Source organism: Lissotriton helveticus, chromosome 2_1 (genome assembly GCF_964261635.1).
Source record: "Lissotriton helveticus chromosome 2_1, aLisHel1.1, whole genome shotgun sequence".
NCBI classification, from domain to species: domain Eukaryota; kingdom Metazoa; phylum Chordata; class Amphibia; order Caudata; family Salamandridae; genus Lissotriton; species Lissotriton helveticus.
Window position 1 is genome coordinate 1791355968 of NC_136059.1, and position 25781 is coordinate 1791381748.

A 25781-nucleotide genomic window follows, 5' to 3' on the forward strand; every position below is an offset into this window, starting at 1 on the left:
TGGACAGGGGAGGAACATGGAGGCGAAGTACATGAAGAATCCCGCTGAAAGACACACTCTGGCAAAGTGCTAGATGGAACCTAAAAAAATGAGCAGTTGAAGGACACAAGAATACGTCCATTCTCTAGGGCAGAGACAAACACACAAAGAGGAAGGAAACCTATTGTAGCCGGCCAATAAGAAGCAAGCAAATGCCAGTAAAAGTGAAGCTAACTAATGGTAAGAAATGGGCGGTCTCTAAGCCTTGTGATAAATAATAAAAGGTCTTGAATAGACAGCACATATGCTGCATAGGCAAGGCCTAACATTCAGTCTAGCAACAGAAAATAGCTGTGGCTGTCAAACATGCAATCTGAGAAATGTAAGCTGCACGAAAATCGAAAGATGAAAAATAGCGCACTCATTAAAAGGAGTGACAAAAACAATTGAAATCAGTTGGCAGAAGGATAATATTCTTCTAGTAATTGACATAATTGTACTACTGAGAGCGGACAGTTGGACCAGATTTTGACCTTTTTCAGTCATTTGCAAGATTGCGGGAGCCAACGTTGATACGAACACGTCGAGTAAGATGGTGCCGTATCTTTGGTAATACGCCGATAAAAACTGGGGATTAATGACTGAAAATTATTTCATGGGGGGGAAAAAAAATTCTACATGCATTAGTCACAAATTAAATAAAGTGTAAAGGGATAGATACACTAAGACAACATGATAAATAAATTATATACTTTACCTGGCAATCGGCAGGAGGGAAGCTGGTTCTGTGATCTGACTACATTCATCAAGCACAACAACTGGAAACCGTAGGTTATTCAAGCAAGGAAATGGGCATGCGGCACAGGTAACGCCCACCACTCTCACCTTTACAAAAGACAGAAACAGAAAATACTACATAAATGTCTGTTTAGTAGCTGGCTTTATAGAGCATGGTTTAATGTATACGCAAGGGCAAGCTGGTAGTAGTGTTCCCTAAAAAGGGAAGAACCGCACATCAAAACATGAATAAGTGTGAGATAATAGATATTAAGGGCGCTTTGAAGAAAAGATTGCTGTAAGTACAGCGGGGGTGCTCTAGAAACCAGTGCCACTCATAATCAATAAGTGGTAATAGCAGACCGAAACGAACTGCTGTTGCAAATATCCAAAAGAGAAGGTCAGCGAAGCACACCCCAATTCAAATTGTGCAAAGTCTTGGCAATCTCAAGAATGTGAAAATCAAATAGATCTATGTTACACATATACAAAGTATAGTCAATGACATAAACTAACCCCAACTTTCATCAGGACAAGATGACCAAGTCACGATGTTTAGATGTGTGATTTTCTTTATTCCTTGTCATATTCAGACGTGAAATGCAGCCAACACGTATTTCGTCAGTACACAATTAGTACTCAGACTTTCTCAAGGCTATACGGCGGTCATAAATAGCGTCAAAGGGCCACGCGACAGTTATAATCTTGAGGAGAAGTCTATTGGGAACCATATCATACAGAAGTAAATCTAGAGCTGGAGCAGTCAGGCCCACAAATAGATGCGGGAAGGGGATGTAAGCTCCTCTCATAAAAGGAGCCTCATACAGTGCAATAATCCCTTCTGTAGGTGGTCATGCAAAATCACGCGAGCCGCGTTATCAAGCATTGTGACCCGTACTCTTTGAGAATACGACGGCTTGAGGGTTGAAATCTCACCTGGACGCATCAATCTTGGATGCCCGGGTCACGTTATATAACACTTTGATCTTATTGGGGGCCATACTACAGCGGATTTTGCATGACCACCTACATACATGGTTATGAAGAGGTTCACCGTGGAGCATTTACACTTCGAGCCCAGAAGGGATTTTTGCACTGTATGAGGCTCCTTTTATGAGAGGAGCTTACATCCCCTTCTCGCATCTATTTGTGGGCCTGACTGCTCCAGCTCTAGACTTACTTCCGTATGATTTGGTTCCCAATACACTTCTCCTCAAGATTATAACTGTGACTTGACCCTTTGATGCTATTTAGGACCACCGTATAGCCTTGAGAATGTCTGAGTACTAATTGTGTACTGACCAAACTCGTGTTGGCTGCATTTCACGTCTGAAAATGAACAAGGAATAAAGAAAATCACACATCTAAACATCGTGACTTGGTCATCTTGTCCTGATGGAAGTTGGGATTAGTTTATGTAATTAACTATACTTTGTATATATGTAACATAGATCTATTTGATTTTCACATTCTTGAGATTGCCAAGACTTTGCACAATTTGAATTGGGGTGTGCTTCGCTGACCTTCTCTTTTGGATACATGGTTTAATGTATATAAAGTCAATGTGGCAACTGTTTTCTGATCTCCTATGAAAAAGAAGGGAACCCTACAGGACCACTGAGAGTCTTATCGAAGCAAAGAAAAAGTATATCACAAATGAGGTTTCATGTGTAGTGGACACTGCACCTGAGAAATCACAAATGAATATAAGCCTACATGTTTGAGCATAACGGTGTATTAAAAAAGAACACAGCAGCCACAAATGAGAACATTAAACAAGTGAGAGGGGGCATGTGGTTTGCTGGACCTGCCTGCAATACAGAACAGAACCAGTGCTTTAAATGGGCAGATACTGTCTGGTACTGAGTATCTGCACTTCTTTCATTTGAAAGGGAGACTTCCTGCAGTTTTCCCCACTGCTACACGGCAATACATTTAACGGGATATTACCTGCACTTAAAGAAGCAGCGCTGGGTCAGACTGGGAACAGCGTCCCCTCTCTGCACTCCAAAAGTTAAAAGCAGCAGAAGAACCAGCAATAACTATTGGAAGTACGCAAGCTTTGTTTTTCGCAAAAATCAAGAAGTTCGATTTAAGAATCTATTTTTAAACGGGATCACAATAATTCCGTAATATGAATTCATTCCTCTCACTAAGGAACTTTTCCAGAGTGGTGAGGGGGCGCTGTCCCCAGACTGGGACATCGCAGCTTGTTTATATTTGTGTCCACACAGGATCAGGGGGTGGCACCCTCCCACACACATTGAACGTTGACACATAGTGGATAAACTTTGGACAATATAGGGTGCGTTGCCATTATTTGCAATGCAGAGTACCGACACTTCCGTGGGGCAAACTGGTACTCTAAATAAAAATAAGTTGTCCCCGAGCACATAGACACAGATTCTTAGATTGTCCCAAGAGAAAAGATAACCACAATCAAAATTGCTTTTTCAAAGTTCATCAAATCAAGTTCCTTTAATTTTCATTTCTTTTCTCTTCATATATCAACAAAAACTCTTCATAATCTCCTTCAAATTGACATAAAATGTAGCCAATGCATCAAGGACCAATGCCAACACGTGTTTCGTCAGAGGGTACAATTACCCAAATGACTTCTTCAGGGCAAAAGATACAGTCCAAATATGAGGTCAGACAACCAAATTCCAGAAGATATTAGTTCCTCAAATATTACCGAGAACTCAATCCATTTTCTATTTCAGAGTTCTTCTTGTAGAGTAAAATATAATTGAATTTCTTAGAAAACTAACCCCTTTTTTTCCGGCGTGAGGAGTACTCTCCTAGATCTTAATTATATTTTACTCTACAAGAAGAACTCTGAAATAGAAAATGGATTGAGTTCTCGGTAATATTTGAGGAACTAATATCTTCTGGAATTTGGTTGTCTGACCTCATATTTGGACTGTATCTTTTGCCCTGAAGAAGTCATTTGGGTAATTGTACCCTCTGACGAAACACGTGTTGGCATTGGTCCTTGATGCATTGGCTACATTTTATGTCAATTTGAAGGAGATTATGAAGAGTTTTTGTTGATATATGAAGAGAAAAGAAATGAAAATTAAAGGAACTTGATTTGATGAACTTTTAAAAAGCAATTTTGATTGTGGTTATCTTTTCTCTTGGGACAATCTAAGAATCTGTGTCTATGTGCTCGGGGACAACTTATTTTTGTCATTTGAACTCCCTGGTTCCAGAGGAGTTCTTCTTTTTGGGGGCGCTGGTGGCCGTTTCTCCCTGTTCCCTTGAGCCGCTTTATTTGGAGAATATTACAGCAGTTGTTGTTGCGCAAAATTTACCCAGCCACTACCACGTTTTGTATGGTACTCTAAATAGTAAGTACCTGAACTTCTGTATTTCCATATAATACTTGCGGCTGCTCTGTGCACAATGCACAAGTTACTTTCCTTCGGTAACGATATATCTGTAAGAAACAGTAGTTAGTATTAGATTCCTTACCTTAGAATATCCCCAGGCGTCAGACTGGATCCGGAAATTTTTGCGTAGCTGTACCCTTGCGCGTCGGTAGGCGTCGTCTGCGGCTCCGCGTCAGTCGTCGGCGTCGGGATGACGTCGCCGGAGTACTTAGACGCCGCCCTCGCGCGCTGACTTCAGTTCTTACGATACAAAAAAGGGGGTGGTGATGAACAGAGTGTCTGAATTAAGCAGACCACTCTTACCCAGTCCAAAGATCAGGGCTTGATCCATCACCGTTATTTATCTCACTGCCCCATCCCAGCTCAGAACCTGGCTATATGCAAATTAGTCTGTCCCTGGCCCAGTGCATCATGGGAACAGGGCAGACCAAACTACCAAGCCAATTCTTCACCAGAAAGGAGACAAGCTACCGGGGACCGGTTTCTGGCATTTCAGCCTCTTCGGCCCGGCTTGCTTGAATCCTGATGGAGCAGTGAGAAAGGGACTCATGTCTGAGTATACCCTGCCACACCTATAGTGGCCAAAAACGATACAGAAAAGGGGGTGGTGATGAACAGAGTGTCTGAATTAAGCAGACCACTCTTACCCAGTCCAAAGATCAGGGCTTGATCCATCACCGTTATTTATCTCACTGCCCCATCCCAGCTCAGAACCTGGCTATATGCAAATTAGTCTGTCCCTGGCCCAGTGCATCATGGGAACAGGGCAGACCACACTACCAAGCCAATTCTTCACCAGAAAGGAGACAAGCTACCGGGGACCGGTTTCTGGCATTTCAGCCTCTTCGGCCCGGCTTGCTTGAATCCTGATGGAGCAGTGAGAAAGGGACTCATGTCTGAGTATACCCTGCCACACCTATAGTGGCCAAAAACGATACAGAAAAGGGGGTGGTGATGAACAGAGTGTCTGAATTAAGCAGACCACTCTTACCCAGTCCAAAGATCAGGGCTTGATCCATCACCGTTATTTATCTCACTGCCCCATCCCAGCTCAGAACCTGGCTATATGCAAATTAGTCTGTCCCTGGCCCAGTGCATCATGGGAACAGGGCAGACCAAACTACCAAGCCAATTCTTCACCAGAAAGGAGACAAGCTACCGGGGACCGGTTTCTGGCATTTCAGCCTCTTCGGCCCAGCTTGCTTGAATCCTGATGGAGCAGTGAGAAAGGGACTCATGTCTGAGTATACCCTGCCACACCTATAGTGGCCAAAAACGATACAGAAAAGGGGGTGGTGATGAACAGAGTGTCTGAATTAAGCAGACCACTCTTACCCAGTCCAAAGATCAGGGCTTGATCCATCACCGTTATTTATCTCACTGCCCCATCCCAGCTCAGAACCTGGCTATATGCAAATTAGTCTGTCCCTGGCCCAGTGCATCATGGGAACAGGGCAGACCAAACTACCAAGCCAATTCTTCACCAGAAAGGAGACAAGCTACCGGGGACCGGTTTCTGGCATTTCAGCCTCTTCGGCCCGGCTTGCTTGAATCCTGATGGAGCAGTGAGAAAGGGACTCATGTCTGAGTCTACCCTGCCACACCTATAGTGGCCAAAAACGATACAGAAAAGGGGGTGGTGATGAACAGAGTGTCTGAATTAAGCAGACCACTCTTACCCAGTCCAAAGATCAGGGCTTGATCCATCACCGATATTTATCTCACTGCCCCATCCCAGCTCAGAACCTGGCTATATGCAAATTAGTCTGTCCCTGGCCCAGTGCATCATGGGAACAGGGCAGACCAAACTACCAAGCCAATTCTTCACCAGAAAGGAGACAAGCTACCGGGGACCGGTTTCTGGCATTTCAGCCTCTTCGGCCCGGCTTGCTTGAATCCTGATGGAGCAGTGAGAAAGGGACTCATGTCTGAGTATACCCTGCCACACCTATAGTGGCCAAAAGCGATACAGAAAAGGGGGTGGTGATGAACAGAGTGTCTGAATTAAGCAGACCACTCTTACCCAGTCCAAAGATCAGGGCTTGATCCATCACCGTTATTTATCTCACTGCCCCATCCCAGCTCAGAACCTGGCTATATGCAAATTAGTCTGTCCCTGGCCCAGTGCATCATGGGAACAGGGCAGACCAAACTACCAAGCCAATTCTTCACCAGAAAGGAGACAAGCTACCGGGGACCGGTTTCTGGCATTTCAGCCTCTTCGGCCCAGCTTGCTTGAATCCTGATGGAGCAGTGAGAAAGGGACTCATGTCTGAGTATACCCTGCCACACCTATAGTGGCCAAAAACGATACAGAAAAGGGGGTGGTGATGAACAGAGTGTCTGAATTAAGCAGACCACTCTTACCCAGTCCAAAGATCAGGGCTTGATCCATCACCGTTATTTATCTCACTGCCCCATCCCAGCTCAGAACCTGGCTATATGCAAATTAGTCTGTCCCTGGCCCAGTGCATCATGGGAACAGGGCAGACCAAACTACCAAGCCAATTCTTCACCAGAAAGGAGACAAGCTACCGGGGACCGGTTTCTGGCATTTCAGCCTCTTCGGCCCGGCTTGCTTGAATCCTGATGGAGCAGTGAGAAAGGGACTCATGTCTGAGTCTACCCTGCCACACCTATAGTGGCCAAAAACGATACAGAAAAGGGGGTGGTGATGAACAGAGTGTCTGAATTAAGCAGACCACTCTTACCCAGTCCAAAGATCAGGGCTTGATCCATCACCGATATTTATCTCACTGCCCCATCCCAGCTCAGAACCTGGCTATATGCAAATTAGTCTGTCCCTGGCCCAGTGCATCATGGGAACAGGGCAGACCAAACTACCAAGCCAATTCTTCACCAGAAAGGAGACAAGCTACCGGGGACCGGTTTCTGGCATTTCAGCCTCTTCGGCCCGGCTTGCTTGAATCCTGATGGAGCAGTGAGAAAGGGACTCATGTCTGAGTATACCCTGCCACACCTATAGTGGCCAAAAACGATACAGAAAAGGGGGTGGTGATGAACAGAGTGTCTGAATTAAGCAGACCACTCTTACCCAGTCCAAAGATCAGGGCTTGATCCATCACCGTTATTTATCTCACTGCCCCATCCCAGCTCAGAACCTGGCTATATGCAAATTAGTCTGTCCCTGGCCCAGTGCATCATGGGAACAGGGCAGACCAAACTACCAAGCCAATTCTTCACCAGAAAGGAGACAAGCTACCGGGGACCGGTTTCTGGCATTTCAGCCTCTTCGGCCCGGCTTGCTTGAATCCTGATGGAGCAGTGAGAAAGGGACTCATGTCTGAGTATACCCTGCCACACCTATAGTGGCCAAAAACGATACAGAAAAGGGGGTGGTGATGAACAGAGTGTCTGAATTAAGCAGACCACTCTTACCCAGTCCAAAGATCAGGGCTTGATCCATCACCGTTATTTATCTCACTGCCCCATCCCAGCTCAGAACCTGGCTATATGCAAATTAGTCTGTCCCTGGCCCAGTGCATCATGGGAACAGGGCAGACCAAACTACCAAGCCAATTCTTCACCAGAAAGGAGACAAGCTACCGGGGACCGGTTTCTGGCATTTCAGCCTCTTCGGCCCGGCTTGCTTGAATCCTGATGGAGCAGTGAGAAAGGGACTCATGTCTGAGTCTACCCTGCCACACCTATAGTGGCCAAAAACGATACAGAAAAGGGGGTGGTGATGAACAGAGTGTCTGAATTAAGCAGACCACTCTTACCCAGTCCAAAGATCAGGGCTTGATCCATCACCGTTATTTATCTCACTGCCCCATCCCAGCTCAGAACCTGGCTATATGCAAATTAGTCTGTCCCTGGCCCAGTGCATCATGGGAACAGGGCAGACCAAACTACCAAGCCAATTCTTCACCAGAAAGGAGACAAGCTACCGGGGACCGGTTTCTGGCATTTCAGCCTCTTCGGCCCGGCTTGCTTGAATCCTGATGGAGCAGTGAGAAAGGGACTCATGTCTGAGTATACCCTGCCACACCTATAGTGGCCAAAAACGATACAGAAAAGGGGGTGGTGATGAACAGAGTGTCTGAATTAAGCAGACCACTCTTACCCAGTCCAAAGATCAGGGCTTGATCCATCACCGTTATTTATCTCACTGCCCCATCCCAGCTCAGAACCTGGCTATATGCAAATTAGTCTGTCCCTGGCCCAGTGCATCATGGGAACAGGGCAGACCAAACTACCAAGCCAATTCTTCACCAGAAAGGAGACAAGCTACCGGGGACCGGTTTCTGGCATTTCAGCCTCTTCGGCCCGGCTTGCTTGAATCCTGATGGAGCAGTGAGAAAGGGACTCATGTCTGAGTATACCCTGCCACACCTATAGTGGCCAAAAACGATACAGAAAAGGGGGTGGTGATGAACAGAGTGTCTGAATTAAGCAGACCACTCTTACCCAGTCCAAAGATCAGGGCTTGATCCATCACCGTTATTTATCTCACTGCCCCATCCCAGCTCAGAACCTGGCTATATGCAAATTAGTCTGTCCCTGGCCCAGTGCATCATGGGAACAGGGCAGACCAAACTACCAAGCCAATTCTTCACCAGAAAGGAGACAAGCTACCGGGGACCGGTTTCTGGCATTTCAGCCTCTTCGGCCCGGCTTGCTTGAATCCTGATGGAGCAGTGAGAAAGGGACTCATGTCTGAGTATACCCTGCCACACCTATAGTGGCCAAAAACGATACAGAAAAGGGGGTGGTGATGAACAGAGTGTCTGAATTAAGCAGACCACTCTTACCCAGTCCAAAGATCCGGGCTTGATCCATCACCGTTATTTATCTCACTGCCCCATCCCAGCTCAGAACCTGGCTATATGCAAATTAGTCTGTCCCTGGCCCAGTGCATCATGGGAACAGGGCAGACCAAACTACCAAGCCAATTCTTCACCAGAAAGGAGACAAGCTACCGGGGACCGGTTTCTGGCATTTCAGCCTCTTCGGCCCGGCTTGCTTGAATCCTGATGGAGCAGTGAGAAAGGGACTCATGTCTGAGTATACCCTGCCACACCTATAGTGGCCACAAACGATACAGAAAAGGGGGTGGTGATGAACAGAGTGTCTGAATTAAGCAGACCACTCTTACCCAGTCCAAAGATCAGGGCTTGATCCATCACCGTTATTTATCTCACTGCCCCATCCCAGCTCAGAACCTGGCTATATGCAAATTAGTCTGTCCCTGGCCCAGTGCATCATGGGAACAGGGCAGACCAAACTACCAAGCCAATTCTTCACCAGAAAGGAGACAAGCTACCGGGGACCGGTTTCTGGCATTTCAGCCTCTTCGGCCCGGCTTGCTTGAATCCTGATGGAGCAGTGAGAAAGGGACTCATGTCTGAGTATACCCTGCCACACCTATAGTGGCCAAAAACGATACAGAAAAGGGGGTGGTGATGAACAGAGTGTCTGAATTAAGCAGACCACTCTTACCCAGTCCAAAGATCAGGGCTTGATCCATCACCGTTATTTATCTCACTGCCCCATCCCAGCTCAGAACCTGGCTATATGCAAATTAGTCTGTCCCTGGCCCAGTGCATCATGGGAACAGGGCAGACCAAACTACCAAGCCAATTCTTCACCAGAAAGGAGACAAGCTACCGGGGACCGGTTTCTGGCATTTCAGCCTCTTCGGCCCGGCTTGCTTGAATCCTGATGGAGCAGTGAGAAAGGGACTCATGTCTGAGTATACCCTGCCACACCTATAGTGGCCAAAAACGATACAGAAAAGGGGGTGGTGATGAACAGAGTGTCTGAATTAAGCAGACCACTCTTACCCAGTCCAAAGATCCGGGCTTGATCCATCACCGTTATTTATCTCACTGCCCCATCCCAGCTCAGAACCTGGCTATATGCAAATTAGTCTGTCCCTGGCCCAGTGCATCATGGGAACAGGGCAGACCAAACTACCAAGCCAATTCTTCACCAGAAAGGAGACAAGCTACCGGGGACCGGTTTCTGGCATTTCAGCCTCTTCGGCCCGGCTTGCTTGAATCCTGATGGAGCAGTGAGAAAGGGACTCATGTCTGAGTATACCCTGCCACACCTATAGTGGCCAAAAACGATACAGAAAAGGGGGTGGTGATGAACAGAGTGTCTGAATTAAGCAGACCACTCTTACCCAGTCCAAAGATCAGGGCTTGATCCATCACCGTTATTTATCTCACTGCCCCATCCCAGCTCAGAACCTGGCTATATGCAAATTAGTCTGTCCCTGGCCCAGTGCATCATGGGAACAGGGCAGACCAAACTACCAAGCCAATTCTTCACCAGAAAGGAGACAAGCTACCGGGGACCGGTTTCTGGCATTTCAGCCTCTTCTGCCCGGCTTGCTTGAATCCTGATGGAGCAGTGAGAAAGGGACTCATGTCTGAGTCTACCCTGCCACACCTATAGTGGCCAAAAACGATACAGAAAAGGGGGTGGTGATGAACAGAGTGTCTGAATTAAGCAGACCACTCTTACCCAGTCCAAAGATCAGGGCTTGATCCATCACCGTTATTTATCTCACTGCCCCATCCCAGCTCAGAACCTGGCTATATGCAAATTAGTCTGTCCCTGGCCCAGTGCATCATGGGAACAGGGCAGACCAAACTACCAAGCCAATTCTTCACCAGAAAGGAGACAAGCTACCGGGGACCGGTTTCTGGCATTTCAGCCTCTTCGGCCCGGCTTGCTTGAATCCTGATGGAGCAGTGAGAAAGGGACTCATGTCTGAGTATACCCTGCCACACCTATAGTGGCCAAAAACGATACAGAAAAGGGGGTGGTGATGAACAGAGTGTCTGAATTAAGCAGACCACTCTTACCCAGTCCAAAGATCAGGGCTTGATCCATCACCGTTATTTATCTCACTGCCCCATCCCAGCTCAGAACCTGGCTATATGCAAATTAGTCTGTCCCTGGCCCAGTGCATCATGGGAACAGGGCAGACCAAACTACCAAGCCAATTCTTCACCAGAAAGGAGACGAGCTACCGGGGACCGGTTTCTGGCATTTCAGCCTCTTCGGCCCGGCTTGCTTGAATCCTGATGGAGCAGTGAGAAAGGGACTCATGTCTGAGTATACCCTGCCACACCTATAGTGGCCAAAAACGATACAGAAAAGGGGGTGGTGATGAACAGAGTGTCTGAATTAAGCAGACCACTCTTACCCAGTCCAAAGATCAGGGCTTGATCCATCACCGTTATTTATCTCACTGCCCCATCCCAGCTCAGAACGTGGCTATATGCAAATTAGTCTGTCCCTGGCCCAGTGCATCATGGGAACAGGGCAGACCAAACTACCAAGCCAATTCTTCACCAGAAAGGAGACAAGCTACCGGGGACCGGTTTCTGGCATTTCAGCCTCTTCGGCCCGGCTTGCTTGAATCCTGATGGAGCAGTGAGAAAGGGACTCATGTCTGAGTATACCCTGCCACACCTATAGTGGCCAAAAACGATACAGAAAAGGGGGTGGTGATGAACAGAGTGTCTGAATTAAGCAGACCACTCTTACCCAGTCCAAAGATCAGGGCTTGATCCATCACCGTTATTTATCTCACTGCCCCATCCCAGCTCAGAACCTGGCTATATGCAAATTAGTCTGTCCCTGGCCCAGTGCATCATGGGAACAGGGCAGACCAAACTACCAAGCCAATTCTTCACCAGAAAGGAGACAAGCTACCGGGGACCGGTTTCTGGCATTTCAGCCTCTTCGGCCCGGCTTGCTTGAATCCTGATGGAGCAGTGAGAAAGGGACTCATGTCTGAGTATACCCTGCCACACCTATAGTGGCCAAAAACGATACAGAAAAGGGGGTGGTGATGAACAGAGTGTCTGAATTAAGCAGACCACTCTTACCCAGTCCAAAGATCAGGGCTTGATCCATCACCGTTATTTATCTCACTGCCCCATCCCAGCTCAGAACCTGGCTATATGCAAATTAGTCTGTCCCTGGCCCAGTGCATCATGGGAACAGGGCAGACCAAACTACCAAGCCAATTCTTCACCAGAAAGGAGACAAGCTACCGGGGACCGGTTTCTGGCATTTCAGCCTCTTCGGCCCGGCTTGCTTGAATCCTGATGGAGCAGTGAGAAAGGGACTCATGTCTGAGTATACCCTGCCACACCTATAGTGGCCAAAAACGATACAGAAAAGGGGGTGGTGATGAACAGAGTGTCTGAATTAAGCAGACCACTCTTACCCAGTCCAAAGATCAGGGCTTGATCCATCACCGTTATTTATCTCACTGCCCCATCCCAGCTCAGAACCTGGCTATATGCAAATTAGTCTGTCCCTGGCCCAGTGCATCATGGGAACAGGGCAGACCAAACTACCAAGCCAATTCTTCACCAGAAAGGAGACAAGCTACCGGGGACCGGTTTCTGGCATTTCAGCCTCTTCGGCCCGGCTTGCTTGAATCCTGATGGAGCAGTGAGAAAGGGACTCATGTCTGAGTCTACCCTGCCACACCTATAGTGGCCAAAAACGATACAGAAAAGGGGGTGGTGATGAACAGAGTGTCTGAATTAAGCAGACCACTCTTACCCAGTCCAAAGATCAGGGCTTGATCCATCACCGTTATTTATCTCACTGCCCCATCCCAGCTCAGAACGTGGCTATATGCAAATTAGTCTGTCCCTGGCCCAGTGCATCATGGGAACAGGGCAGACCAAACTACCAAGCCAATTCTTCACCAGAAAGGAGACAAGCTACCGGGGACCGGTTTCTGGCATTTCAGCCTCTTCGGCCCGGCTTGCTTGAATCCTGATGGAGCAGTGAGAAAGGGACTCATGTCTGAGTATACCCTGCCACACCTATAGTGGCCAAAAACGATACAGAAAAGGGGGTGGTGATGAACAGAGTGTCTGAATTAAGCAGACCACTCTTACCCAGTCCAAAGATCAGGGCTTGATCCATCACCGTTATTTATCTCACTGCCCCATCTCAGCTCAGAACCTGGCTATATGCAAATTAGTCTGTCCCTGGCCCAGTGCATCATGGGAACAGGGCAGACCAAACTACCAAGCCAATTCTTCACCAGAAAGGAGACAAGCTACCGGGGACCGGTTTCTGGCATTTCAGCCTCTTCGGCCCGGCTTGCTTGAATCCTGATGGAGCAGTGAGAAAGGGACTCATGTCTGAGTCTACCCTGCCACACCTATAGTGGCCAAAAACGATACAGAAAAGGGGGTGGTGATGAACAGAGTGTCTGAATTAAGCAGACCACTCTTACCCAGTCCAAAGATCAGGGCTTGATCCATCACCGTTATTTATCTCACTGCCCCATCCCAGCTCAGAACCTGGCTATATGCAAATTAGTCTGTCCCTGGCCCAGTGCATCATGGGAACAGGGCAGACCAAACTACCAAGCCAATTCTTCACCAGAAAGGAGACAAGCTACCGGGGACCGGTTTCTGGCATTTCAGCCTCTTCGCCCCGGCTTGCTTGAATCCTGATGGAGCAGTGAGAAAGGGACTCATGTCTGAGTATACCCTGCCACACCTATAGTGGCCAAAAACGATACAGAAAAGGGGGTGGTGATGAACAGAGTGTCTGAATTAAGCAGACCACTCTTACCCAGTCCAAAGATCAGGGCTTGATCCATCACCGTTATTTATCTCACTGCCCCATCCCAGCTCAGAACCTGGCTATATGCAAATTAGTCTGTCCCTGGCCCAGTGCATCATGGGAACAGGGCAGACCAAACTACCAAGCCAATTCTTCACCAGAAAGAAGACGAGCTACCGGGGACCGGTTTCTGGCATTTCAGCCTCTTCGGCCCGGCTTGCTTGAATCCTGATGGAGCAGTGAGAAAGGGACTCATGTCTAAGTATACCCTGCCACACCTATAGTGGCCAAAAACGATACAGAAAAGGGGGTGGTGATGAACAGAGTGTCTGAATTAAGCAGACCACTCTTACCCAGTCCAAAGATCAGGGCTTGATCCATCACCGTTATTTATCTCACTGCCCCATCCCAGCTCAGAACCTGGCTATATGCAAATTAGTCTGTCCCTGGCCCAGTGCATCATGGGAACAGGGCAGACCAAACTACCAAGCCAATTCTTCACCAGAAAGGAGACAAGCTACCGGGGACCGGTTTCTGGCATTTCAGCCTCTTCGGCCCGGCTTGCTTGAATCCTGATGGAGCAGTGAGAAAGGGATTCATGTCTGAGTATACCCTGCCACACCTATAGTGGCCAAAAACGATACAGAAAAGGGGGTGCTTAATTCAGAGACTCTGTCCATCACCACCCCTTGTTGTAAATTATTTTGTCCACCCTAAGCGTGGAAGGGTATACTCAGATGTGAGTCCCTTGCTCATTGCACCATCAGGATTCAAGCAAGCCGGGCCGAAGACGCCTGAAATGGCAGAAACCGGTCCCCGGAAGCTTGTTTCCTTCCCAGTGTAAGAATTGGCTTTTGTAGTCTGGTCTGCCCTGTTCCCATGATGCACTGGGCCAGGGACAGACTAATTTGCATACAGCCAGGTTCTGAAACTGGGATGGTGCAATGAGCTAAAAAACGGTGTTGGATCTAGCCCTGATCTCTTGACTGGGTGAGAGTACTCTGCTTAATTCAGAGACTCTGTCCATCACCACCCCTTGTTGTAAATTTTTTTGACTTCAGTTCTTATACACAGCTTTTCCACGCCAGAAACGCAGAGCCATGATAAAAACCAACACTGGTGACATGAAACTAGGGCCCTGAAAGGGGATGACCTTAACCCTAGTTATCGGTTCGCAGAACGGGGAGGATGGGTGGGGCGGTAAGGAATCGAATACTAACTACTGTTTCTTACAGATATATCGTTACCAAAGGTAAGTAACTTGTGCATCTGAAAGAAACAGGTTAGTATTAGATTCCTTACCTTAGAATAGATACCCCAGCAATACCAACCCCGGTGGTGGGTCTGCGAACCAATAATCACACCAGAAAGTCCTGGAGGACGGAACGGCCAAAGAAGCCATCCCTCCGGACTTGGCTGTCCAGGCAGTAGTGCCTTGCGAACGTGTGCAGCGAGGCCCACGTAGCTGCCTGACATATGTCCTGCAAGGGGACTCCCCGGCCCAGGGCAGTAGTAGCCGCCGTGGCCCGAGTGGAATGGTCCCTCAGCCCAACAGGAGGTTCCTTCTTAGCCATAGAGTAGCATGCCTTGATGCACAACACAACCCACCGAGAGATGGTCCGTTTGTGCACCGCCCGTCTCTTCTTAGCGCCCACGGAACCAACAAAGAGTTGGTCATCCACCCGGAACTGGCGTGTGCGATCCAGATAGTATGAGAGCGCACGTTTTGGGTCCAGACGATGGAGCCGCTCTTCCTCTTTAGAGGGATGCGGAGGCGGAAAAAAGGTGGGCAAGGTGATGGACTGCCCGATGTGGAAGGCTGTGACTACCTTGGGCAGGAAAGAGGGTCTTGTCCGCAATACAACCTTGTCCGGATGGACAGAAAGGAAAGGAGGTTTAGAGGAAAGAGCCTGGAGCTCTCTCACTCTCCTGGCAGAGGTGATGGCAACCAGGAAAGCAGTCTTAAGTGTAAGAAGACGGAGAGGACAGTTATGAAGCGGCTCAAAAGGAGCGCACATCAGGTAAGTTAGAACCAGGTTCAAGTCTCACTGGGGCATCACGAAAGGAACAGGGGGGAACATATGAGTGATGCCCTTCAAGAATCTGTTAACAATCGGGGACTTGAACTAAGAAGGATGATCAGGTAGCCTCAAGAAGGCGGAAAGGGCAGAAAGGTAGCCCTTGATAGTGCCCAGAGCAGAGCCCTGCTGGGCAAGAGAAAGAAGGAAGAGGAGAACTTCAGAAAGGGGGGCAGAGAGTGGATCCACAGCCTTTGCTGTGCACCATGCCACAAATCTGTTCCACCTGCAGGCGTATACCGACTTTGTGGAGGGACGCCTGGCTGCCAGAATCACAGTACCAACTTCAGGAGGCAAGTCAAATGGCCTCAACTGCCGCTGCTCAATCTCCAAGCATGGAGGTGGAGACTGGACAGGTTCGGGTGGAGGACCGTCCCCTGCTGCTGCGACAGAAGGTCCTCCTGAAGAGGCAGATGAATCGGGGGATCGACAGACATGCGGAGTAGCTCTGGATACCAATATCTTCGTGCCCAGTCTGGAGCCACAAGGATAACTTGGGCCCGGTCGTGCCTGATCTTCTTCAGCACTCTGGGCAGAAGTGGTATAGGCGGAAAGGCGTACAACAGACCGCAGCTCCACTCGTGACGAAAAGCGTCTCCGAGCGAGTGCCGCCTTGGAAATTCCAACGCGCAGAACTGATGACATTGCGCGTTCTCTTCTGTGGCGAATAGATCTAACCAAGGCTCACCCCACTGCTGAAAGAGGCCTTGCGCCACGTCCGAGTTCAGACGCCATTCGTGATCCATCATGCACCGACTGCTGAGTTCGTCCGCCCTGGCGTTCAGGGAACCTGCCAGGTGTTGAACCACCAGGGTCACGCCCTGATGTTCCAGCCACTGCCAGAGGCGCAGAGCCTCCTGGCATAGGGTCCACGACCCCACCCCACCCTGTTTGTTGCAGTACCACATGGCGGTGGTGTTGTCCGTGAACACCTGCACTACACTCCCCCGGACAGAGGGGAGGAATGCCTTCAGTGCAAGTCGGATCGCCCGCAGCTCCAGAAGGTTGATGTGGAGCCGGGACTCCGCCGGAGACCAGAGTCCTCTGATCTCCGCCTCTCCCATGTGGCCCACCCAGCCCTGGAGGGACGCGTCCGTCACAACTACGTGCTCCAGTTGGGGTAGGGAGAGGGATCTGCCGCTGATCCAATCGCGGTCCGTGAGCCACCACTGCAACTGTCTTGCAGTGCCCTCCGAGATGAAGACATGGTCGGACAAGTTGCCCTGATGCTGGGCCACTGAAACTTCAGGTCCCACTGCAGAGCCCGCATCCGCCACCGGGAGTGATGCACCAGAAGGATGCAGGAGGCCATCAGCCCCAGAAGCCGCAGCGTCAACCTGACCGAGACTCGGGATAAAGGCTGAAAGATCGGAATCAGAGCCTGAATATCCCGAACCCGCTGTTCGGGAGGATAAACCCGAAACTGCGCCGAGTCTAGAACTGCTCCGATGAAGAGGAGCTTCTGAGAGGCACACAGGTGTGACTTCGGCACATTGATGGAGAACCCCAGCAGGTGCAGGAGGTCGGCCGTAGTCTGGAGGTGGCTGACTACTGTCTGGGGCGAGCCCGCCTTCAACAACCAGTCGTCGAGGTAGGGGAAGACTGAAACCCCTAACCTGCGCAGATGAGCTGCGACCACCGCCATCACTTTCGTGAACACCCGTGGGGCGCTGGTAAGGCCGAAGGGGAGCACGGTAAACTGAAAGTGCTCGTGGCCTACCGTGAACCGCAGGTAACGCCGGTGGGCCGGCAGGACGGGGATGTGAAAATAAGCGTCCTGCAAGTCCAACGCTACCATCCAGTCTCCAGGGTCCAGGGCAGCTAAGACCTGAGCCAATGTCAGTATCTTCAACTTCTCCTTCCGGAGGAAGCCGTTGATGTTCCGTAGGTCCAAGATAGGGCGTAGGCCCCCTTTGCCCTTCTTGTGTACCAGAAAGTAGTGGGAGTAACAACCACACCCTACTTCTGGCCCAGGAACGCGCTCGATGGCCCCTTTGGCCAAGAGGGCCGTAACTTCCTCTTGTAGAAGTTTCAAGTGATCCCCCGACACGCGGTGGTACTGCGATGGCATGGCTGGAGGGGACGCCTCGAAGGGGAGGGAGTAGCCCCTTCGGACGATTTGCAGCACCCACCTGTCCGATGTGACAGTGCGCCAGTGGTGGTGGTGATGGAGGACCCTGCCCCCCACTGGCGTCACATGGGCCTGAAAACACAGACTAGGAGGGTTTTGAGGCGGATGCTGCAGGGGTAGGTTTGGACTGGCCTCGCCGTTGTCCCCGACCGCCGCCACGGCAGTTTCCACGTCCGCCACCGTGCTGGATGGTAGTCTGCGGCCCCTGGCTGGCAGGACATGTGGGGGCGCCCCTTCCTTGGTCACGAAAGGAGCGAAAGGCAGCCGTTTGCTGGCGTGGGGCCGAGAGGCCCAAGGACTTGGCCTTAGCCCTGGAGTCCTTAAAGCGCTCAAGCGCATGGTCTGCCTTGTCGCCAAAGAGGCGACGGCCATCAAATGGCATGTCCATAAGGGTGTTTTGGATATCAGCCGAAAAGTTGGCGGACCTCAACCAGGCATGGCGACGAATCGCCACCGTCGTTGCCATCGCTATGCCCAGTGAGTCAGTGGTATCCAGCCCACATGGGATGGAATACCGTGTCGCATCTCGACCCTCCGCAAGGGCTTGGGCGAGTTTAGTCTGGACCTCCTCCGGACATTGTGGCAGCACGTCCACGACCGTGTCCCACAGAGAGTGGGTGTAACGGCCCAAGAGGCATGCTGTGTTGACTGACCGCAATCCCAAACTCAAGAAGGAGAATACCTTCTTCCTGTATTGCTCATACCTCTTGGATTCCCGATCGAGGGAGCCGACGGGAATGCGGTCTGGGAGTGGGAGGCCTGGATAACGAGGCTCTCGGGAGGTGGATGGACAGGAAGCAAGGGTCGCCCGGAGCCAGGCTGTGGCGCCTGGCCACGTTCCTATCCACAGGCTGACCTGTAGCGGGCTTGGACCAAGGGCCCAGAAGAACGTCCGACAAGGCCTCATTAAAAGGCAGCAGAGGCTCGGCCTAGCTTGTCTGCGGTTTAAGGACCTCTGTGAGGAGGTTAGTCCTCACGGCCGCGACGGGGAGCTCAAGGCCCAAGGCCTTGGCAGCCCGCGTCAGCACCACACTATAGGCAGCCCCCTCCTCCGTAGCCACGGTAGGAGGGGAGACAAAACCAGTGTCGGGCGAGGTGTCCAGACCACTGGCATCCCCAAGCTCACCTGTCCAGTCCTGAAAAGACTGACACTCCCGTGTCAGAGGGTCCTCGGACCCCTCCCAATCCCCCTCGTCACCCATCGCCTGATACTCAGGCTCATAAGACGGGGCCGGGTCGTAGAAGTAGAAATCTCCCATCGGCGTCGGCGCCGGACCCGAATCGAGGGCAGGACCGGGGACGGCGGCGTCCTGGGACGGCGCTGGGGGTGATACCCTGGGGGCCGGCGAGGTCGTGAGGTCCACCGGCGGCGGCCCGGACCCGGATCCGGCGGGGCCCTGCAGCATCGGGACCGAAGTCGCCAACGGCGTCGGAGCCGAAGCACCCGACAGCGTCGGGGCCAAAGCACCCGGCCCGCTGGGGGACCCAGTCTGGGCAGCTTGGCCCGAAGGCGCCGCGGTACCCGATGGAGGAGTGAGCGACCTCATGGCTGAGAGGAAGGCCTCGATCTCCTCCGGCGTCGCGTGCTGCCCAGGGACCAGCGGGTATGGAGCAGACCGCGATGCCTGCGGCTCCGGCGGAGCCGCGGGGGCGGTGTCGCCCGAACCCCCGGCTGCGTCGCGCGAGCGTCGGGGGGAGTCAGTAGAGCGATGTCGTCTCTTCGACTTCTTGTGCTTCTTACCTGAGGACTTCGAGACTGATGACGACTCCCGGAAATGTGGTGACTCCGGCCCCGCGATCGGTCCCTCGACCTCCTTCCGGACCGGGACCTCGAGTGGTGCGGGGCTGACTGCCGGAGCTCGAGTCGCTTGCGGGACCGCTCCCGCCTAGCTTTAGACGTCAGGGCTCGGTAGTCGGAGCAGGACTTGTCATCGTGGTCTGGGCCCAGACAGTGAAGACACCGGCGATGGGGGTCGGTTACCGACATCAGTCGGTTGCAGTCGACGCAGGGTTTGAACCCGGGCATCCTTACGGGCACCGTCGGAGTCGTTAGAGACTCGAAAGATGATCAAAAAGGATAGAAAAAGTTTGTCAAAAATTGACTAGGGTACAACTTTTTCTGGATCGGCGCTTGCTGGCGTGGAAAAAATAAGAACTGACGTCAGTGCGCGAGGGCGGCGTCTAAGTACTCCGGCGACGTCATCCCGGAGCCAACGACGCCGACGAAGGACGCGGAGCCGCAGACGACGCCTACCGACGTGCAAGGGTACTGCTACGCAAAAATTTCCGGATCCAGTCTGAGGCCTGGGGATATTCTAAGGTAAGGAATCTAATACTAACCTGTTTCTTTCAGATGATCTGGAGCAGCTTATGGACGCGGCCCTCAGCCTCACAGGCTTTAGGAGCCCAGGACAGGGAGCGTCAGAAGGGCTGTGGATCGCGCAACCTGTGTGTGTGTGTGAGTGTTTGGGGCTGGGGCAGGCTTAGAAGGGCCACGGCGAGTGTTCCAATCAGGGCTCCAGTTGGGGTACCACGCGGGTGGACGGCGTCCCCCCACTTATTTTACCGGGTGGACAGCCGCCCCCCCTGCCAAACAGCTGGACTTCACTCTTTGGCCTCTCTGGGACGAGGAGCTCGGAGCTCACAGCATGCTACTCACGTGCTGACTCCTAAGATGCAATTGCATCTAATGGGCCTCATGGTGCAAGCCACCTTTCATGACGTCACTTCCTGTCATGACGTCACTTCCGGTGACAGCGTCCCCCCACTTCTTTTTTAGGACTTGTTCCCTGGTTCCAATGTGGAAAAATAAGGCGTAGTAGCGTTGCGAAAAAGAGAACGGAGCTGTGCACGGCTGACCAGTGGGCATGGAGCGATCCAGCTCATTGTTTGGAAAGAAATTATAAAGGAGTTGCCACAGGTGTCAGGTGAGAGTTTGCATGTGAGTCGTGACATCTGCAAGGCGAAGCATCTACCACATCAAGCGAACACTCCTTTTCTTTCCCTTGACACATGCCGTCAGAATTCCACCAGCTAACAATCTACCCTGTTGTTGCATTTTCCGAGAATATGCTGCATACATTAACACAACTGCCTAGCTTAGGGAGGTGTGTGAACCATGGCTTTGCTTGTTCATCCACCAGTAAGGTGATAAATTAATAGTTTTACGGTTTATGCAAATAATACAAAAACAGAAACAGGATTACAATGATTAACTGAACATCTGAACCGCCCACAGAGTAATTAAACTTAGATGGACCTGAAGTATACAAAGCAGAATAGATGTAGCATTCGTAGGACTCACACAGGCATTTCGAGACATGTAGCATTTGTGAGATGACTTAAACAGCTGAAAGGCAGAAGTCTGCTGTGGAGTTCCTTCATGGGATCTAGTAGCGAAGCAAACCCAGGTCCTGATTTTGTATAGAACTTTAAAGTCAAAGCATTGAGGGCAACCTGCCTCGTTCATTGGTTGTGGCACATACATATGGGATTTACAAAACTGAGTTTGAGCTTGATCTCCTGGCGGGGTATATTGTGGACTAAATGTTACTCGTGCTTGATCTCTTGGCGGGCATAATGTACACTAGATGATACTCGGGCTTCCTCTCCTGCTGGGTTAAATTGTGCACAAGACGTTACTCAGGCTTGATCTCTTGGCGGCGTACATTGAGCAGTAGGTGTTAATCAGGGTTGATCTCTTGGCGGGGTACATTAAGCAGTAGGGGTTACTCAGGGTTGATCTCTTGGCAGGGTACATTGAGCAGTAAGGGTTACTCAGACTTCATCTCCTGGCTTTATATATTGCGCACTAGATGTTACTCGGGCTTCATCTCCTGTCAGGGTATAACATGCACTAGATGTTACTCGGGCTTCATCTCCTGGCAGGGTATAATGTGCACTAGATGTTACTCAGGCTTCATCTCCTGGCAGGGTATTATGTGCACTAGCTGTTACTCGGGCTTCATCTCCTGGCAGGGTATAATGTGCACTAGATGTTACTCAGGCTTCATCTCCTGGCAGGGTATAATGTGCACTAGATGTTACTCAGGCTTGGTCTCCAGGTGGGGTATAATGTGCACTAGATATTACTCAGGCTTCATCTCCTGGCAGGGTATAATGTGCACTAGATGTTACTCAGGCTTCATCTCCTGGCAGGGTATAATGTGCACTAGATTTATTTATTTATTTATGCAATTTATATAGCGCACAAATACCCTGGGCTGTCTCGGCGCTCTGGAGTGAATAGAAGAGCAGTTAAAATGGGTGACTACTGGTTGAAGAGCCAGGTTTTTACTAGCTTCCTAAAGGACAGGAGGGTGGTACTGGTTTTGATGACAAGGAGGAGGGCGTTCCATAGTCTAGCTGAAGCAACTGTGAATCGTCTATCTCCCCATGATGTTTTCTTTGTGCTGGGAATGGTAAGAAGATGGGCTGAGGATGAGCGCAGTGGTCTGTTGGGGGTGTAGGGGCAGAGTACTTTTTTTAGGAATTCAGGTCCAGAGTGGTTGATCGCTTTGTATGCGATGCAAAGTGCTTTAAATTTGGTACGACTTCTAATCGGTAACCAGTGAAGTTGACATTTGACTGGAGAGATTGCTTTGAATTTGGGTGTGCTGGACAAAATTTTTGCGGCTGAGTTCTGAACTAGCTGCATTTTGTTGAGGACTTTCTCCTGGGCATTTAGGAGAAGTCTGTTGCAATAGTCAACTTTCGACATAATCAGGGTGCACATGAGGGTTTTTCCGGCGCTGGTGGGGAGGAATGGTAGAAGTTTCCTTATCATTTTAAGGGTGTAGAAGGATGAGGAAACGACCGCGTTCGCATGGTGGATGAACGAAAGTTTGTCATCAAACAATACACCCAGATTCCTGACCTTTGTGACAGGTACTGGAGGAGATCGCAAATCGGTTGGCCACCAGGTGGGGGACCAACTAGGGGATAGACTGCCGAAAGTCATTACTTCCGTTTTATCGGAATTCAACTTTAGACAGTTGAGTGCCATCCAGGAACTGATGGTTAGCATTCCCTCCTGGAAGCTGGCTGCCACTGCTAGTCCATCATTGTGTACTGCCAGCACCAGTTGGGTGTCGTCGGCGTACTCGGGCTTGGTCTCCAGGCGGGGTATAATGTGCACTAGATATTACTCAGGTTTCATCTCCTGGCAGGGTATATTGTGCAGTAGATGTTACTCCGGCTTGAACTCCTGGCAGGGTATAATGTGCACTAGATATTACTCAGGCTTCATCTCCTGGCAAGGTATAATGTGCACTACATGTCACTTAGGCTTCATCTCCTGGCAGGGTATAATGTGCACTAGATGTTACTCGGGCTTCATCTCCTGGCAGGGTATAATTTTCACTAGATGTTACTCGGGCTTGGTCTTCAGGTGGGGTATAATGTGCAGTAGATATTACTCAGGCTTCATCTCCTGGCAGGGTATAATGTGCACTAGATATTACTCGGGCTTGGTCTCCAGGTGGGGTATAATGTGCACTAGATGTTACTCAGGCTTCATCTCCTGGCAGGGTATAATTTTCACTAGATGTTACTCAGGCTTCATCTCCTGGCAGGGTATAATGTGCACTAGATGTTACTCAGGCTTCATCTCCTGGCGAGGTATAATGTGCAGTAGATGTTACTCCGGCTTCATCTCTTGGCAGGGTATAAGGTGCACTAGATGTTACTAGGGCTTGGTCTCCAGGTGGGGTATAATGTGCACTAGGTATTACTTAGGCTTCATCTCCTGGCAGGGTATTTTGTGCACTAGATGTTACTCTGGCTTAATCTCCTGGGGCTACATTACACAATATGAACATTTTGATTGTTTACGTCGGGTGCACCTTTAAAAAGGTCCACCCGGCGTAAACAATGAAAGTGCACCCTATTACAATGAATGTGCTCCCACCAGGGCAGCTGCGAACTCGCGCTGCCCTCAGGGCAGCGCATTCAAGTAAAAAACGGAGCGGCTGCTTTACAGCCGCTCTGTGTTTACTTTTTACAGTGCAGGTGGCAACCCGTCTGCACTTTTGAAGGCGGGGGCTGGGGAGGGGTTCCAAGGGACCCCCTTTCCCCACTCCAGAGGGCTGCCATCAGGGGCGCAATGACAGTGTGGCACACTGTCAATGCGCCTCCTGAGGGATTCATTGCCTCTGTGCCCGCATCTATAATAAGGCGCGGGAGCAGATGCTAAGGGATCCCCTCATTTGCATGGCACTCTCCCCATGCAAATGAGGGAACGCCCCCTGCAGATAGCGCTGGCGCTTTATGTGAGCCAGTGCTATGGGTATTACAGAAGGGGTCGCACAAGTGTTTGCAGCCCCTTCTGTCATACCAAAGTTCCCGGAGTGGGGAGCGCAAAGTGGGAGCAAACACCTGTTGTGTTCCGGGGCACCTTCTATAATACGGCCTCTGGTGGGGTACATTGTGTACAAGATGTTGCCAAGGCTTGATCTCCTGGCGGGGTATAATGTGCACTAGATGTTGCTTTGGCTAGATCTCCTGGCAGGGAATAATGTGCAAAAGATTTTGCTTGTGCTTGAACTCCTGGCGGGGTATAATGTGCACTAGACGTTGCTCTGGAATGGTCCCTTGGCGGTGTATAGTGTGCATTAGATGTTACTTGGGCTCGATCTCCTGGCTGGGTTTAATGTGCAGTAGATGTTGCTCTGGCTAGATCTCCTAGCGGCGTACAATGTGCTAGTGTGCACTAGATGTTACTGGGGCTCGATCTCCTGGCTGGGTTTAATGTGTACTAGATGTTACTCTTTCTGACACAGAAAGACAAACACCAGGGGTTCTCCTTATTGACAGGTTTATTTCTGGAGTGCCTTCAAAAATTCAATTAACTGCTCTAAGCCTTTAGGTATGGGCATATTTTCATAAATACGAGTTTTGGGCAGCACCAAAATCTTTTTTGCACTTTAGAATTGTAGCAATTTATTACATTTCGCTAAGTCTATTCTGATTGGTGACATTTTCAGAGTCACACCTTGCAGCATGAACCAGTGAAGATGCTGATAATTTTTCAACATATGTATGAGCATAATGATGATAAACATAAACCCGTTGTTTCTCAGCCAAAGACCCTCGGCTGCAGTTCAAATCAGCTTGCAAGGAGACATCAAGGTGGTTGTCTTATTCTCTGCACTGAAGTCTAGAAAATGGTTAATAACTTTATAATCTGAAACTCTCAATGAATGGGAAAAGCAAAGACATTTGCATGGTAAATCGAACATATGAAAATCAGTGGCTATGTGACTATCATTAAGACCCCGCAGTCCAGTTCTCTCCTGGACATCTGACATGGAACAGCTTAGGTGGATTAACTTTCCTCATTATGACAAAAGTAATCCACACATCTCACACAGTATGCTTTTTCCTTCAAACCCTGAACTCATTTTAATCAGAAATTACCTACATGGAGTGGCCAAAAGGCGAATGTCACCCATACCGCTTGTGGACTCCCACGTTTTACACTTTTAGCTTTGCAGTAGAAGCAAAGACTAGCACAGGGATCCCCCCCAAGGGCTGAGATTTTCATCAGGGCCATGCCACCAATGATGAATGGTGTGTTCCCTCCGCCATCAAAATGAAAGTACAATGTGACTGCAGATCCAGGAAGCTGCCCATAAATTGAAGCAATGGCCCCAGAAGAGGATGCTGTTAGGAAAGCACTGTAAGTGACTCGGACACTGGATTTGGCGAGTGTTGCTGGACCAGCTTGAGGTAGGCCGAGTGGATGAAGCAGTTGTACATATTTGTGTCACAGCGGATTGTGAATTATGAGGATGCACTGGCTAAAGCTGCAGGACAGGAAGAGCATAAGAGTCCTGGGCC

The 25781-nt window shown here is 50.0% G+C and overlaps 1 protein-coding gene across 2 annotated transcripts in view; it reads right to left on the reverse strand.

Annotated features, from left to right (window-relative positions):
* The window catches only part of ZGRF1 (zinc finger GRF-type containing 1), an 829426-nt gene that overhangs the window by 96614 nt on the left and 707031 nt on the right, over positions 1 to 25781 (reverse strand). For both annotated transcript variants that reach the window (XM_078676730.1, XM_078676729.1), the window contains exon 25: positions 737 to 864. In XM_078676730.1, coding sequence (XP_078532856.1) covers positions 737 to 864 — 128 coding nt within the window. The remainder of the gene's footprint in view (positions 1 to 736; positions 865 to 25781) is intronic.